General features: G+C 33.2%; 1 protein-coding gene across 1 annotated transcript in view; it reads right to left on the minus strand.

Annotated features, from left to right (window-relative positions):
* Positions 1 to 15276, minus strand: part of LOC145252823 (phosphatidylserine synthase 2-like) — a 132608-nt gene that overhangs the window by 30828 nt on the left and 86504 nt on the right. Inside the window, exons 3-5 of the mRNA XM_080112795.1 lie at positions 14248 to 14401; positions 9058 to 9159; positions 1198 to 1280 (exon numbers count right to left, since the gene is read on the minus strand). Coding sequence (XP_079968921.1) covers positions 1198 to 1280; positions 9058 to 9159; positions 14248 to 14378 — 316 coding nt within the window. The 5' untranslated portion in view covers positions 14379 to 14401. The remainder of the gene's footprint in view (positions 1 to 1197; positions 1281 to 9057; positions 9160 to 14247; positions 14402 to 15276) is intronic.

Here is a 15276-nt window from a genome sequence, read left to right on the forward strand (position 1 = left end):
TTAATTTTTGAAATTTAATGAAAAACAAATTTATCTTTACATTAATAAAACTATGTGACTCTTTCTCATCTGTGCGTTTCTCGCCTCTATGTGACTTACATATGTTTATTTATTTTTTATGTGGGAGTCACCACTTATCAAGGCCCGAAGACCACTCGAGGATAAGGATTAATGAATGCAAGGTGTTGGTGTAGTAATTGTTAGAGGAGTAAATTGGGTAGAATTTGATCATTTATGGGGACGATTAACAGGAACTTGTTGACATTGTTGTATTCAACCAGGAAGCAGGCCAGCGGAACAGTGTTCCAATTTACTCTTTTTCAGCCCAAACAAAGCATATTGCCACTTGGATATAAGAAGTTACAATTTGGGATTATGCCTAACAGAAGACTGCAGGGAGTTGAGCAGCGAGATGTCTGTTCACATTACATTTACACTTAAGCAGATTAATACAGTCAGGAAAGCAAGAAATAGGGAGGGAATTCCAAATTCTGCCAGTCCGAGGGAAGAAACTATTAAAGTAGAAGGCTTTCTGGCATTTGGATGCCTTTTAAGGTCATATGCAAGGCCACACGAGGGCAAAGTTTTAGATGTGTATCTTTTTTTTTTTTTTTTTTTTACACAATGATCACCACTTATCAAGGCCCGGAAGCCACTCAGGGATAAGGGTTATTGCAAGTACATTACGTTAGTGAGGAGATTTGATGAAGTGTTTAATTAGGGGGGCGGTTCATTAGGAATTTGTTAACATTAGACTTGAAGACATCCAAGTTGTAGTCCAGAGGGAAGCAGGCAGACGGAACAGAGTTCCACAGGCGTGCAGTTTTAAGAAAGAAGCTTTGTTCATGAAATCCGCTTTTTGATTTAGGCACAGATATAGAGTGGGGGAAATTTTTCACAGTGGATTCAGCTAGACGGGTGTTTTTCGTGATAATGGACATGGTGTTACCTCGGATGATGGCTAGCGAGATCGTCTGGGACATCCTAGCAATCTCTTTGGGCTCATTCTTACAAGTGGCCGTCATTTGTCCGACACCTCATACGAATCGTGAAGTGTCGTGACCTGAAGTTTAGTTCGAGGTCGACTGGAAAATGAAATGGTCAGTTAGTGAGATATTTTTTTTTTTTTTCTAGTTTCAGCGAATTAAACGTATAAGATTTTCTTTTAGAAAGCACAGGTAATCTTAAACTACTCACCCGGATGAGGTCTCTTAAAGGGTCCATCAGGTGTTTGTGTGACCCCAAAAAGAAGGAACGTGAGAATGGCAGCAACGATGCCCCTAAAAATAATAAACAAGGAAAACAATAAATTACAAAGATTTCTGAAAATATGAAACAAAACTTAAAATTGTAGAATTCATTTTTTTAAATTGCCGCAGACAATGCGTGATGCCACTTGATGTAAGGAGCTGACAAGGAAAGGATATAATAAAGAAAATATAAAATGAACGTGGAATTTAACATGCTCTTTCCCCTATCGAGAGGATTACCTACATTTTTAGGGGTATTGAAAAGTGCCTCATCAAAAATTAAAATGCCTAATATATTTTGAAACGTTATATATATATATCTTGGTGGTAGGCTGAAACAATTGTATACTGCAAATAAAAAGCTATTTCTTTGGTAAATTTGGGGAAATTTTGTTCCTCTACATTTAATGTGGTTCATATAATATCAAGAATATCTTATTATAACTCTAATCTTACTCTATCGAACTATTGGAAAAGCTTGGTGTTGTTAAAAATTGAATTTGAAATTATATTAAAGTTAAAGGTTATTCAAAAGCAAAAAAGAAAAAAAAAACAAAAACAATGACTTTAACAAGGTTATCGATAATTCTCATTAAGAAAACAAAATATAGTTTTATTTAATTTTAGGTAAACAAATTACATTCAAGTCAAATAATTATCACCATCGGGTGACCTAAACTTCTGATTTCATGTTTCATAGGAAGATCATGTTTCCATGAAATCAGAAATTTAGGTCACCCGATGGTGGTAATTATTTGACTGGAACAGTAGCTTTGTTATCGTCGTGACCATGTAATTTGTTTACCTAAAATTAAATAAAAGCATATTTGATATATATCTATACTCCTATAATTTGTTTTTTTTTGGTCTATTGATATTTATATTAAAAATCTATTTTTCTATTTATTTCAAAAGAAAATACAACTTTCTTATGTATGGATCCTGGAATTACATTCACGAGCAAAAGGTCTAGCTAACTTGCATATTCTTTTAAACATTTATTTTAATTAATTCCCTACTAGTTTTTTCGGTTTTCTTATGGGATGATCATGTTTAGTTAACTATTACGTATAATTATATTCATGCAGATATTCTATGGTATTATTACCATACATTAACATGGGTACTAATTAGAGGTCACCATTTCGGTAGGCTCCCACTTCGGAGCGCCTCCGATAACAGGGAGAACTGGAGCGCTGAAATAGAAAGAAATACTGGTAAAAGAAGACATTGTCTTATAAAAATGAGGACGTGTAACGCGACTTTGTTATGAATTCATGAGGTTTTATATATCCAATATATATGTGTGTTTTCCTGAAACTCGGGTTACAAAGAAAGACAGTGCATTTTGTAAAGTCTGTATTAATGTTCAATGCTCCTCTTGGCTACCTAACGGGAGCTGAGGAGTGAGGCGTGTGTTCTGTCTCTAGTTGCCGTGGAAGTAAGGACGTTTCCTTCACTCGAATGTCCCACGTAAACCGTTCTCGCTTTTCATTGGCTGGAACCTCTGATGACGTATAGAAGAAAGGAAAGAAAAGAGAAAAGAGTAGGGAGAAAGAGAGAACTAAGGTGAGAATACAGCCTAGTCTCGTAGTAGTAGCAGCTCGCTACAATTCTACATGATTTATACTTGCGTAATATTTGCGTAAAAAGGTTATAGTAAACACAAAACTTTGTCTATATACATTTATGTATGCATATTTGTTTAAAAAATTTTGCCTACCAAATTTCTGTCAGTTTTTGGTCTACAGACAAGAAACTTAATATATAAGGAATTCAAACTCATGCAAAACTTTATATTTGGGTTTTAGAGAAATTCGGTGCAAAAGCGTGAAAATTAAAAAAAAAAAATGGAATTTGCCAGGTGAAGATCAAACGACGGCATTACAAATATGCATGTGTAACGTAATAGCTATTGGTTCATGTTTTACTTTTTAGCCTTGCAACAAACATGTCTTCATGGCTCAGGCATTAATGTCAAAAGTAAATCGTAAGCTAAACGTTTTAGTTTCGATTCTCGGTGGTGGCGCACAGGTCATTTCTTTTTTAACTTTTTAAATCATTACTATATATTGGGTCAAACATAATAATAAATACGAAATCGGCATTAATCAAAATATCATATTTAAGTGTATTTTATGAATAATAATAAATAGCTGCTAATTTGGTCAAAATTGAAAAATTGGAACTTGGTTGGCAGAAGTCGAACTAATGCGTATCATTTGCATATGTCAGTTCATTTGTAAAGCTTTGATATGCTCAGACGATAGCGAATAACACTAAATGTTTTGGTTTCGATTCTAGCTGATGGTACCCAAGTCATATATGATATTTTTTAACTTCTGAAATCATTACTATATTTTGAGTACACTATAATAATCAATAGCGAATTGGCTCTATAGTAATAAATATGTAATCTGCTTCGATTAAAATATCATATTTCAGCATATTTTATGACCAGGCAACACTGGACGGCCTGCTAGTATACACATATTTGTGTGTGTATATATATATATATATATATATATATATATATATATATAGGACAACAAGAGTATAAAATGAAGACACAAAACTATATATAGGTAGATATAGAATGGATCATTTATTGAATAATGGAATACAGGCAAGATTTGGGGGATAGAAGGGACTCTTTATGCCAGGGCATTTCGAAGCCTATTGCTTCTCATTACTCTTCTGATGAGAAGCAATAGGCTTCGAAAAGCCCTGGCATAAAGAGACCCTTCTATCCCCCAAATCTTGCCTCTATTCCATTATTAAATAAATGATCCATTCTATATCTACCTATATATAGTTTTGTGACTTCATTTCATACTCTTGTTGTCCTATTGTATAAGCTCCAATAATTATTGTTGAGCTTGGCATTATGCGGATAAATCTCCTTTTGTGGAATTGATCTTTCTCTTTTCCTTTTACATTAAGCTATATATATATATATATATATATATATATATAATGCTTTCAAATAAATATTAATCATTTTTATACCTATACTCGTGTTTCATGCTTATATAATCATTTGTGTAAGAAATGATAATTACTGCTGGTCGCAAGATTCAAATTATTTGATTCTTTTCATGCGTATAACTCAATTTTTGTATTAAATATTCATAAATTGCTACATCAAAGAAAAACGTCAAGTTGAGAAGCAAGTTAACCCAATTCTTGAAAATTTATTTCATAGCAATTTATCGGAAACAGAATTGTCACTCATTGAAAGACTTAACAACAACAAAAACTTCCCCATCCCCTATGGATAGCAATTAATTAAGCTGTAAACATTATTACATTGTTACAGAAAAAATTTCCATTTCACATTTTGATTTGGTTGTTATGTTTTACGGCATATCAACCATTTTTGGGTTATTTGATGTTGAATCCAGGAATTTAGGAAAAAAGGGTTTTATGCTTCAAGTATTTTATATCTTCCAATATTTATTCTTGTTTTTTTTTATGGTTTGTCGACTCTTTTCAGGTTATTTAATGGCGAATCCAGTCATTTTGGAAAAAGTTATTCTTCCATGAGTTCTAAATATAAATATTTATTCATTGTATTTGGTTTGATTGTTTTGTAGAAAAAAAAATGTGATTTTCATCTTCAACTTTACATAACATGATTGAGTTTTGCAAAGAGAAAGAGAAAAAAAAAGACAATAATATCAATGTTTGTTGCATTTTGGGTCAGAAAGCAAGTATATTCAAACAGCCTGATCTGGTAACACTAGATGCCTTAACACGTATTATCACTCGTGGGAGCAATTGTAACTAAGGAACAACTCCACGCCCCCCCCAGCCCCAAAATGGGGCCTCACCACCATTTTAAGGTCGTATCCAGGATCTCACATTTTTGTAATTAAGAAAAAAACAAAACGATGATCATCAGCATCTGATTAGATACATCCCAACGATGACGAAATTTAATGCATGACAATATCGTTATAGTAATGCCTCCTATTTTTTATTCTGTCCGAATGAATAAGAGGGGATTGCAAATTGCTTTGTTATGATGATTGAAATTATGCATTGATAACTTGAAAGTTTCATCTCTCTGTTGTAGATATTGACAGTGCAAATCTCAAAGAAAGAGATACATCATTGAATTCCTAGCAAAAGTAAATTGACAATAGTGAAAACAATGTAGAAAAATAGATCCAGGAGCATGAAAGGTTGCTCGTTTTAATGGTACCTCTCCTATATTCATAACTCTTCAACTTTTGGAGTTAAAAAAAATAGGAGGCTACCCTTGTACATTTTATTGATGAGGAAAAAACAAAAGTGTTTGAGCAGTTCCATCGACATTCCTTAGTAGAGGTGCATCAGGTGATTAGCAATAAACTAACTGGTTCTCAAGGAAAGAAGGTAAAACCTGGGAGGATGGACCTTCTGGAACTGCACCGGAACAACAAAAACATACTGCAGTCAATAGGGGGAAGGTCATTTTAGAAATGACAGACTCTGTTGATGTTGAAAATCTCCTGGTTGATTATAAAAAAAAAATCCCTACTTTACTCGAATAAACAATCGGGAAGGGAGGGTGACTTAATTGAGACGTTCAAGACATGATTTCTAAATATGGAACACACTTTTTTGTGTGGCATTAGAAATTTAGGTTTAACTACTTTATTAAAAACATGGAAATTGGATTATAATATTCAAATAAGAAGACTCAGTAACAAAACCAAGAGATTCAGAATCTCAATTATAAAAATAGGTTAGAATCCTTAGGTTTAAATACTTTACTACTGTCTGCCTGTGGAATATTGTTCCACTAGTGTGCTTTCCAGCTGATTATGATATGGTTGTCTTCAAGTCCAATGTAAACAAGTTCTTGTTGAGCAGTCCCTTTAAATAATTAAATTCTATCCAATTTACACCATTAGCCTGCAAACTTCCATTTTAAACATACACTAGAACTCTGGGATACGATGGCCCTCGGATACGTTTCTTCAAGTTATGATGTGGAATACGATGTTTTCCCGACCCCGTGTTACAGTATTTGCCCCGCCTTACGGTGTTATGTTATTTGATGATATACATATGTATTATATACTATACTGTATTTTGCTACTAATTTTTAATGCCTACTGTACATAAAACATCTCCTTTTGTGAATATATGCTTTCTGAACTCATTTTGTTTTGTTTACCGTATGACAATGTCTCTTGTTTTTCTCACATTTGATTATAAACCTTGCAAACCTTTTTCACTGAAAAAGTTTCTCTAAATCCGACTCATCCAAAAAATACTTCTTCCGTTACAAAACACCCCAAAGTAAAACCTTCAAACTGGTGCAAAGCACATCCCTAAAAACAGGTTACCAACATCCTATAGGTACACTCTGGCCTAGAAAAAATGCCTTAGAAGCTTTGTCAGCATTTTACGGTAGGGGCGCTTTGGCCGATTAGCAATAAACTAATCCCTTCTTAAAAAGAAAGAAAAACTTGGAGAGTGAATCTCCTAGGACTGAACAAAATTATACCTCGGTTCAACAACATCAAAGCCAGTGTTGGACTGCGTATTTAATGCTAAAAATGAAAATGTTTCAAACTGAAAACATGTACTGACGGACAGAGCCTTTTATAGGCATGCACGGACGCATAAACGAAACACTGCTGCTGATGTTTGTCAAGAAAGAAAAACCAATTAATCTTAGTAATCATGTACTCATTTATTTTTTGTTTTATTGTAAATGTGATGAGGGGAAAAATGTTGATAAAAGAATCCGAACACCAATAAATTTATTTACTTACTAGCAGGGAGACTTGAAGTTGCCCGGGATTGAATGATGATCAATGAATGTTTCACACTCCCATATTTTTATTTTCAATCAAATCGATTGATTGTCTGTTCTAATTGAGGACCCATCACAGTGCACCTGGAGGAAACTCCATATGACTCCCTGCAGTGACATAGTTCACAATACATTGTAGTCTACATTGCACTGTAGAGAATCTACCAATGATTTTATAAAATTATTTTTATATATAATGGCTTGAATTAAAATTTAAAATGTAAAAGTCAAGTAGCATGCTTCAATTTTGCTTTAAACAGAAACATTCATGTCAAATGCGCTCGGCATATCAAAGAACCTACTGTTGATTTCATATGTCTGACCTTACTGCTTGTGTGGTGATAATGGTTTTAACTTAAATTTAAAATAAAAAAGTCAAGTATCATGATGCAATTGTGCTTTAAACAGAAACATTCATTTTGAATGCATCCCTTTCATATCAAAGAACCTACTGTTTATTTAATATGTTGGGCCTTTCAGCTTGTGTGGTAATAAAACTTTCCAAACCCACTTGTGATGTTAGGCTATGTAAGGTGTTAACTTTGGTCCAAATCGTCTGTTCTTTCTTTCATTGGATTGTTTCGATTATCAATACTTATCAAAGACATTCCGATACAAAACTCATCTAAGAACACTGCCAGATGCATAATGTACATTTGTGTGAAATTTTTTAAAAATCGACCCAGTCATTTTTGAGTCCATCAGGAATTCTCTCTTTCTCTCTCTTTCTCTCTCTATCACCCCCCCCCACACAGTTTCTTTTTATTTAATAGTAAAGACAGATTCTATCTTCTCATTCTTAATAATAATATAGTCGTAAAAATATAACGATTAAAAATATGAAAACGTTTGCTAGAAACCATCAGTTGTATACAGAAATATTTGTCACGATTGGTGTCACTTGTTTTTATAAAAAAATGTCAATATGCCAACATTCAATAATTAATTTTACTCCTAAAACAAAAAAAATGTGTGTGCGTGACATTTTTTTTAATACACTTCAAAGAATATTAACAATCAAGATTTTTCCGTTCTCTTTCTTAAAACTGCAACAATGGTTATGTTTAATGCGTCTAAAATTAAGCTTCCTCCTCTTTTCACTGCCAGCACTCAGATCCTCACTTTACCCAAACTGAAGAAAACCACTGCATTGCTAAGCTTCTAGGATAAGTCTTCACTTCAGATTAGAAATGGAACACTCGCATCCAAATGGTTGCCGAGGGTGTTGTAAAAAATAGTTGGATCATCCTATCGCTCAAGAAAGTACTTCACTTCTGACGCAGTCCTCTACCTATATGTGAGCTAAATACGTCCCAAGATGGAGTACTATTGCCACATCTGGGGAGGAGCTGCCGTGCCAGTGTAAAAAGAAACGATTTCGAAATCTAGTGGACAATGCCCTTTTCTTCTCTCTTCTCCATTTTTCTCACTGAAGCGACGTTGCTAGTTTCTTTGCTCTATCCTTACATTCATAGCAGGTGCTCGACTGAGCTTCAATCTATGATTTCCCCAGCCCTGTAAAACATTCACAACAAAATATTATCTAGCTACATATAATTAACCGAAAGATGAGAATAAAGGTTACATATAACCTTATTATAAGATCAGATCAATAAGGAAAGAAAATATATTAATTTATATACATAATAATGGTCCAAGGGGTCACATGTGGTGTAATATATCTTTAAAGTTCTACCCATCCTACGGACCTAACATTACACAGAATTTCATGTCTACAGAAGTCGGTCATCAAATGTTGCTGGTGTTTCAGTTCTTATGTAAATTGTTTGCACGAAATTATTTCAACACATTCTGGTGGACGACATTAAGTAAAAAGAGAAAGAAAAAAAAAGAGAATCTGTTTTGCTTTTGTGACGCTCCCCCCCCTTTAATTACGTTTGTCTTTTTGTTTATCGATCACGTGGTACATGGCACCGACTAATACCGAAAGTCGTCATCCAATGAGTGCACACAATTTTAGAGGTTTTCACTCACCTTTTGATATTGTATCCCGTGTCAGGAGTGGCTTCCTCAAATACAGCGACGTAGACAAGAATCCCACTAAAGATAAGAAGCACAGTCAGTGTGTGAGCACGCCTGAAAAAAATAAAATAAAATAAAAAATAAATAAATAAAAATCACAAAAGAAATGAAAAGTTCTTTTGAAATGACATATCTACCCTTTTTAGGTTCCGAGCTGAAATACAATTGATACAAAATGAGGACCGTTGTTTGAATGAAAAAGTTTGGAGTGACATCTTAAGGGTTACAGGTGACGCTTGGTGGAAGGTGACGAAACCACGTAACCTCCAGGGAAAAAATTTCTGTTTCTTGACTGGCGATATTTTAAGCAGGAATCAAGTAATGTAACAGCTACTGATCAACATTTTTGATCAAGTAATATATATATATATATATGATGGATTCTCCCATCAATTTCGAAGTATGAGGGACCGTCACAACAACTAAGTTTCTAGGGAAATCCACACATATGATTTGTTTATAGTAGTGAAGGCTTTGTGTAGAACCATTAACATTTTTTGGTATTACTGCTAATCTTTGTCGGTGCAGATGACTGCCACAGGACAAAGTATACAGTAGACCACAGGTTTTTACATCAGTGTTTTCTTCTTCTAGATGCATGTCTTAAAGACTGGGGATGCATCTCTCCCAGTAAATTAAAGCACCCTCAGATACCAACCTTGAAATTTCTATGCCACAGCACAGCACATACAGCACCTAGCTTTCCCAAATAGTCATACATCTGGTATTGGGCAGGGTCAACGTTGCTTAACTTCGGTGATCTGGCGGGAACTGTGTGCCAACATGATTATGCTATATATATATATATATATATATATATATATATATATATATATATATATATATATATTCAATTATATTTCACCTTTTATCTCTACCAATCCTTTAATTTATGAAACTCAATGTAATTACAGATCATATATATATATATATCATTCAAACACTACCGTGTTTGAATAAATGGTTAAGTGGCAGTTTTAGTCATTTAGAACTGCTTTAAAGCTTCACCGTTCACTCATTTTTCGACCAAATTTCAAACAATTATTACAGTTTATAGATCACCTTCTTAGCTATATTGTGAAAAAATTTTTTTTTCAATTTTCGTTCAGTAAAACAAAAGTTATGATGAATTTACTGGTGTTCAAAATCGTAAAAATATGTAAAGAGGCGAGCAACGCTTTTTACGACTGGTTTCCATAGCAACTACGTCACTTCAGAAATTACTGTTGCTACTAATTAACTGCTGTCGCTAAAAAAAAAAGTAACAAGTGAAACAGAGAGAATGAAAGCATGAAAGGGAGATAATTGGGGTTATTTTATTGAAAGCAAACCACTGCTATACATCGTTATTATATATGTGTTTATGGGGGCAAAAAATAAGACTGAAATTAAACAAAGAAGAAGTGAATTTATTAGAAGCCTGGAAAAATCAAGGATTACAATAGAAAAATGCGAGCATGAAAAGTAATATGGTTAAGCTTAAAAATGGAAAAAGTAAAGGACTAGTTGTTAAAACTGGAAAAGAAAAGGACAAGATATTCTGGTAAAAAATATAATAAATTTATAATTTAAAATATTGCAGCATTAAGAATTAATCATATAATGTTATAAATTGAATTTATAACATTATATAAAAAAATCTTAATGCTGCAATATTTTAAGTTATAAATTTATTATATTTTTTACTAGAATATCTTGTCCTTTTCTTTTCCAGTTTTAACAACTAGTCCTTTACTTTTTCCATTTTTAAGCTTAACCATATTATTTTTCATGCTTGCATTTTTCTATTGTAAATATATATATATATATAAAATAAAATTATTATTCCACGGATTTCGGCCTTTTGGATTATTTTGGACCATCTTCCAATTACGTGATTCCCTTGGATTTTACTTGTGCGAATGGAAATTTAACTAACTTTCTTGGATTTGCATTTTTGGATTTTACCGTCATTGGATACTTAATTTTTCACCAGACTATTCATTCACGTGAAATCACCTTTTTCTTTACCCTATTCCCTCTGCTTCACTTTTTGTTATCAAGTAAGATCTTTGACTTACTTGCAGTTTCATCAAATACTTTTGCAAGCAAAATCTGATCCCGCATTTTGCTAAATCCTACCCTCTGATGAGAAGGAAAGTATTTCTTCGAAACTCTGTGGATTAAAGACTATCCACTTATCAAGTGTTTCCTTTTCAAATTAAATATGTTTTTAACTCTTTTTCAAGGTGTTTTTAACATGTTTATTAATTATTTGCTCTTATATATATATATATATATATATATATATAAGCCTGAGGAATCCTAGAGTGGATGAAACGCCGAATATTCAGTGTAGCTTAATCGCCATATATATTTTATAAATTACTACGTATTGAGCACTTTTGAAGTAAATACTTAAAGTTTACGCATAAATCTATACTTTCGTATATTAATTTTATGTGAGTAAATGAAGTAGTTTATATATATATATATATATATATATATATAATGTACACACACACACACACACACATATATTTAGACTGCTGTTCCTTAGTGTTATTTGCACAGCGATTTGGTTGATGTAACATCCAAGCTTCTTCAGGTGTATCTTGTCAAACTCAAGAATCTTTCTGTTGAAGTCAGGAATCCTTCACAAAGACCTATGGTATAGTTGATACAGTACTTAGTAAAATTCAGTTGTAACTTACACTCTTCTGAAAATTGATGGTTCAATCCTCAATGCAGCAGCACTCAAAATACGATTGCTAAATAGTTTAGGACTTCTACCAAGTATGCTACTTCCATGGATTTAATAAAGGATTTTGTTGGAAATTCCATGCAGATTTCGCATTTGACACGATCCACCTGAAGAAGATTAGATGTTCTATCGACCGAAACGTGAAAATAACTCAAGATGAGAACAGTGGTCTAAATAATATGAATTATCAAGCCTCATCTCAAATTTATATATATATACACACGTATATACACACACGCATATATATATATACACACGCATATATATGTACATATATATACACACACACACACACACGTATATGTGTGGCATAATCATATTAACACACTAATTTCCTTTAGATTACCAAAGTTAAGCAATGTTAACCCTAGTCAATACTAAATGAGTGAATATTTGGGAAGACTTTCTGCATATCCTAAAATTGATTCCAGTCGTCATAGATTTCTCCTTATCACTCGTCTCCAGTAGTTCCTGTTCAGGAGAGATATGGTTGGAGATTGTGCAACTCTTGCTTCATAACAGTCCCCAGGCGTGCACCGTTACAGGGTGTATCCAAACCATAAAACAAGACGTCCTGCATCTGAACTTTTGATTATTTTTACAAGCCATTATCTTCTCAAAAAAAGAAAAACTGAAAATAGTTTCGTATTAATTGAGTTAGTTCATTGCTCTTCCATGAATTTTGAATTGCATTTTGTTTGCCTTATCTTTTTGGAAGATCATATATCCACTAGTGATGGGACGATTCTAATTCAATTACTGATTCGGTTCGAAATTCACAATTCTGATACAATTATCGATTCAATACAGTTACTGATTTTGTTCGAAATTCCTGATTCCGATAAAATTACCGATTCCGTTCTAAATTCACAATTTCAATACAATTACCGATTCCACTCTAAATTCACAATTTCAATACAATTACTGATTCCGTTCTAAATTCACAATTTCAATACAATTACCGATTCCGTTCTAAATTCACAATTCCGATACAATATAAAATTTCCAAATAAATGGTATCAATTATGAAGAAGCACCTGTTAATTTGCGTTATCCTTATTTCGTATCACCACGTCAAGTATTAATCATTCAATCGTGAGCAGACTGTCATTTACAATGAAAATTTATTACCGCATGAAAATTCCTATACTGAATTTCGGTAACTTAGATTTTGACTACATGTGTCGTTATTAATATTTAGTATGTTAGAATAGCTTCTTTCGCTATACTTTTTGTTGTGGCTTGAAAGCGCAAGAAACAAATTAGTTAATAACGAGGCAGTTAAAACATGTATAGATTTACAGAAACCACAGAAACAACGTGCTTATCAGAGACTGTTTGTCTATTTCTTATATACTGTCTCTCTATCTGTTTTATCACAATTATTGGCATTTGTGCACGGGTGTGAAATTAAAACTTTTTTGGTTTTGAGGCGGGCTTTTGGAGAGTGCATAGCAGGGGCAGACAAGCGTGCATCAGGGGCAAAATCTATTTTTATATTATAAATTTCTTATATTTATTTTAATTCAATAAATGTGTAACAAAAATTTTCTTAATAAAAAAAAACACACACATTTCAAATTTCAGAATTTTGTGTTTGTTACAAAAAAAAAAAAAATGAAAAATCTCTAATTTGTGTTTAAAAAAAAACAAACTGTATTTTCTGTTATTATAATTTTCCTAAATCTATTTTAAAAAACATGCATTTATGTTGTGAGATTTTCGATTTTGTCCTGAAATTGAAGTTATCTGCCCCTGATATGCATTCTCTAAATGTCCCAACTGAAAACCAAAAAAGTTGGATCTTTGCACAAATGTCCAATCATTCATATTATGTTTAAGAGTCCGTCTAGTAAATAGTAATGAGACGATTCCAATATTTTTCCCCTGATTCCAATGCAATTACTGATTCCGTTCTAAATTCATGATTCTAATTCAAATATAGATTTTGATTCTTTTATTTGGGTTTAGCATTTTTTTTTAGAAATTAGATTACCATAAAAATCTATGTAATATGTACCTATATTTGCAAAGTTACAATATGTATGTGCCTGTTGATCTATAGATTTTAGTTTTACTAATTGTTTAAAATCAATAAATATGTTTCATTTTATCATTGGTATCAACAATGGTAAATTAAGTCTTAGAGAAAAATAAGCAAAACATAAACAATTAAACAAAATCGTTTTAACATCAGAAAATAGGAACAATTTTTCTGATTCTGATACCCTAAAAAAATCCCGCTTTTTCTGATTTTCGATTCTCCTCCACCTCACCCATTAATCGTCCCAACACTAACATCTACACTTCACCTCCAAAGCATTTTACTGTGAATATCTAACAATCTACGAAACAACTAGAAATAATATATGCGTGTACGGGCTAATCAGAGTACTCACCAAAAGAACGTCATCGTCCCATCGTCAAATATTTTCTTCCCTTTCCGTTTTTCGTCCTCCCAATCATGTGCTGTTGCCGTATGTATTTTATAAACATCTTCTTTTTTCCGCTCAGCTTTGACAGGAGCCATTTTCTAGATGCTCCCTAAGTATCCTGAAATCAGAGGAAAAGGAAATATGATAAGCTAAGAAAAGGAAACAAGTATGGATTATCTCCCCCTGCGATCATTGCTCCTTGAATAGAGAGGTACAAGCTGCCGCTCACACGTGAGAGACAATGGATATCTCCTGCAAGTGTGCTTGTTGTGCAGGGAGTTTATTGTAAAGTAAGAGTCGTGCAATCCTCAATTGCATCTCTCTTGAACTGTCACTGTTTTAAGTTCAGTGATCAAGAAGTCTATGATGATTGGAAGCAATGCCGGAATAAGCAGAGAGCTCCTACAGATACAGGATTAAGTATTTTCAAATAGTCACCCAGGCTGAACGTTGCTTAAATGCATTAATCTACTGAAACCACTGTATCAATGTGATTATACCTTATAGCAGGGCTTTGGGAAAAAGTGTAACATATTTCGATTAAAACTTGTTCCTATCCGTTTTTCTATCTCCTTTTCTTTCCCTTCTCTTTCTCCCTTTCTTTCTCTTCCACCTAACCCATTTATATAATAAATTACTTGAGGAAGAAGGTGGTATTTTCTATCCAAATCGATAAAGGGTGGAACGATAAAAATGTCACCCTAAAGAAAACAACACTGCAGCTTTATTTAAAAACTTTTATTGAAAAAATCAATTCAGGTAACTTGATTATGTAGACATCTATTCAATGTAGCTGCCTTCAGTCTCAATCACCGTCGATACAAGTCCGGAACTAGGAGCATGCCTTTTCCACAAGTGCCGGCCGGAGCTTGGAAAATACTCAACTTGATGGATGGCATCTCTTTGGATTTGTGGGTTGGTGCCAAGTCCTGCTGTTAAGGCCTGCTTGCATCTCACTTCAGCAAATCTAGGTATACTTTGGTGTTGATTTTC

This window comes from Euprymna scolopes, chromosome 29 (assembly GCF_053919585.1).
Source record: "Euprymna scolopes isolate OS-2025 chromosome 29, ASM5391958v1, whole genome shotgun sequence".
Classification (NCBI taxonomy): Eukaryota; Metazoa; Mollusca; class Cephalopoda; order Sepiida; family Sepiolidae; genus Euprymna; species Euprymna scolopes.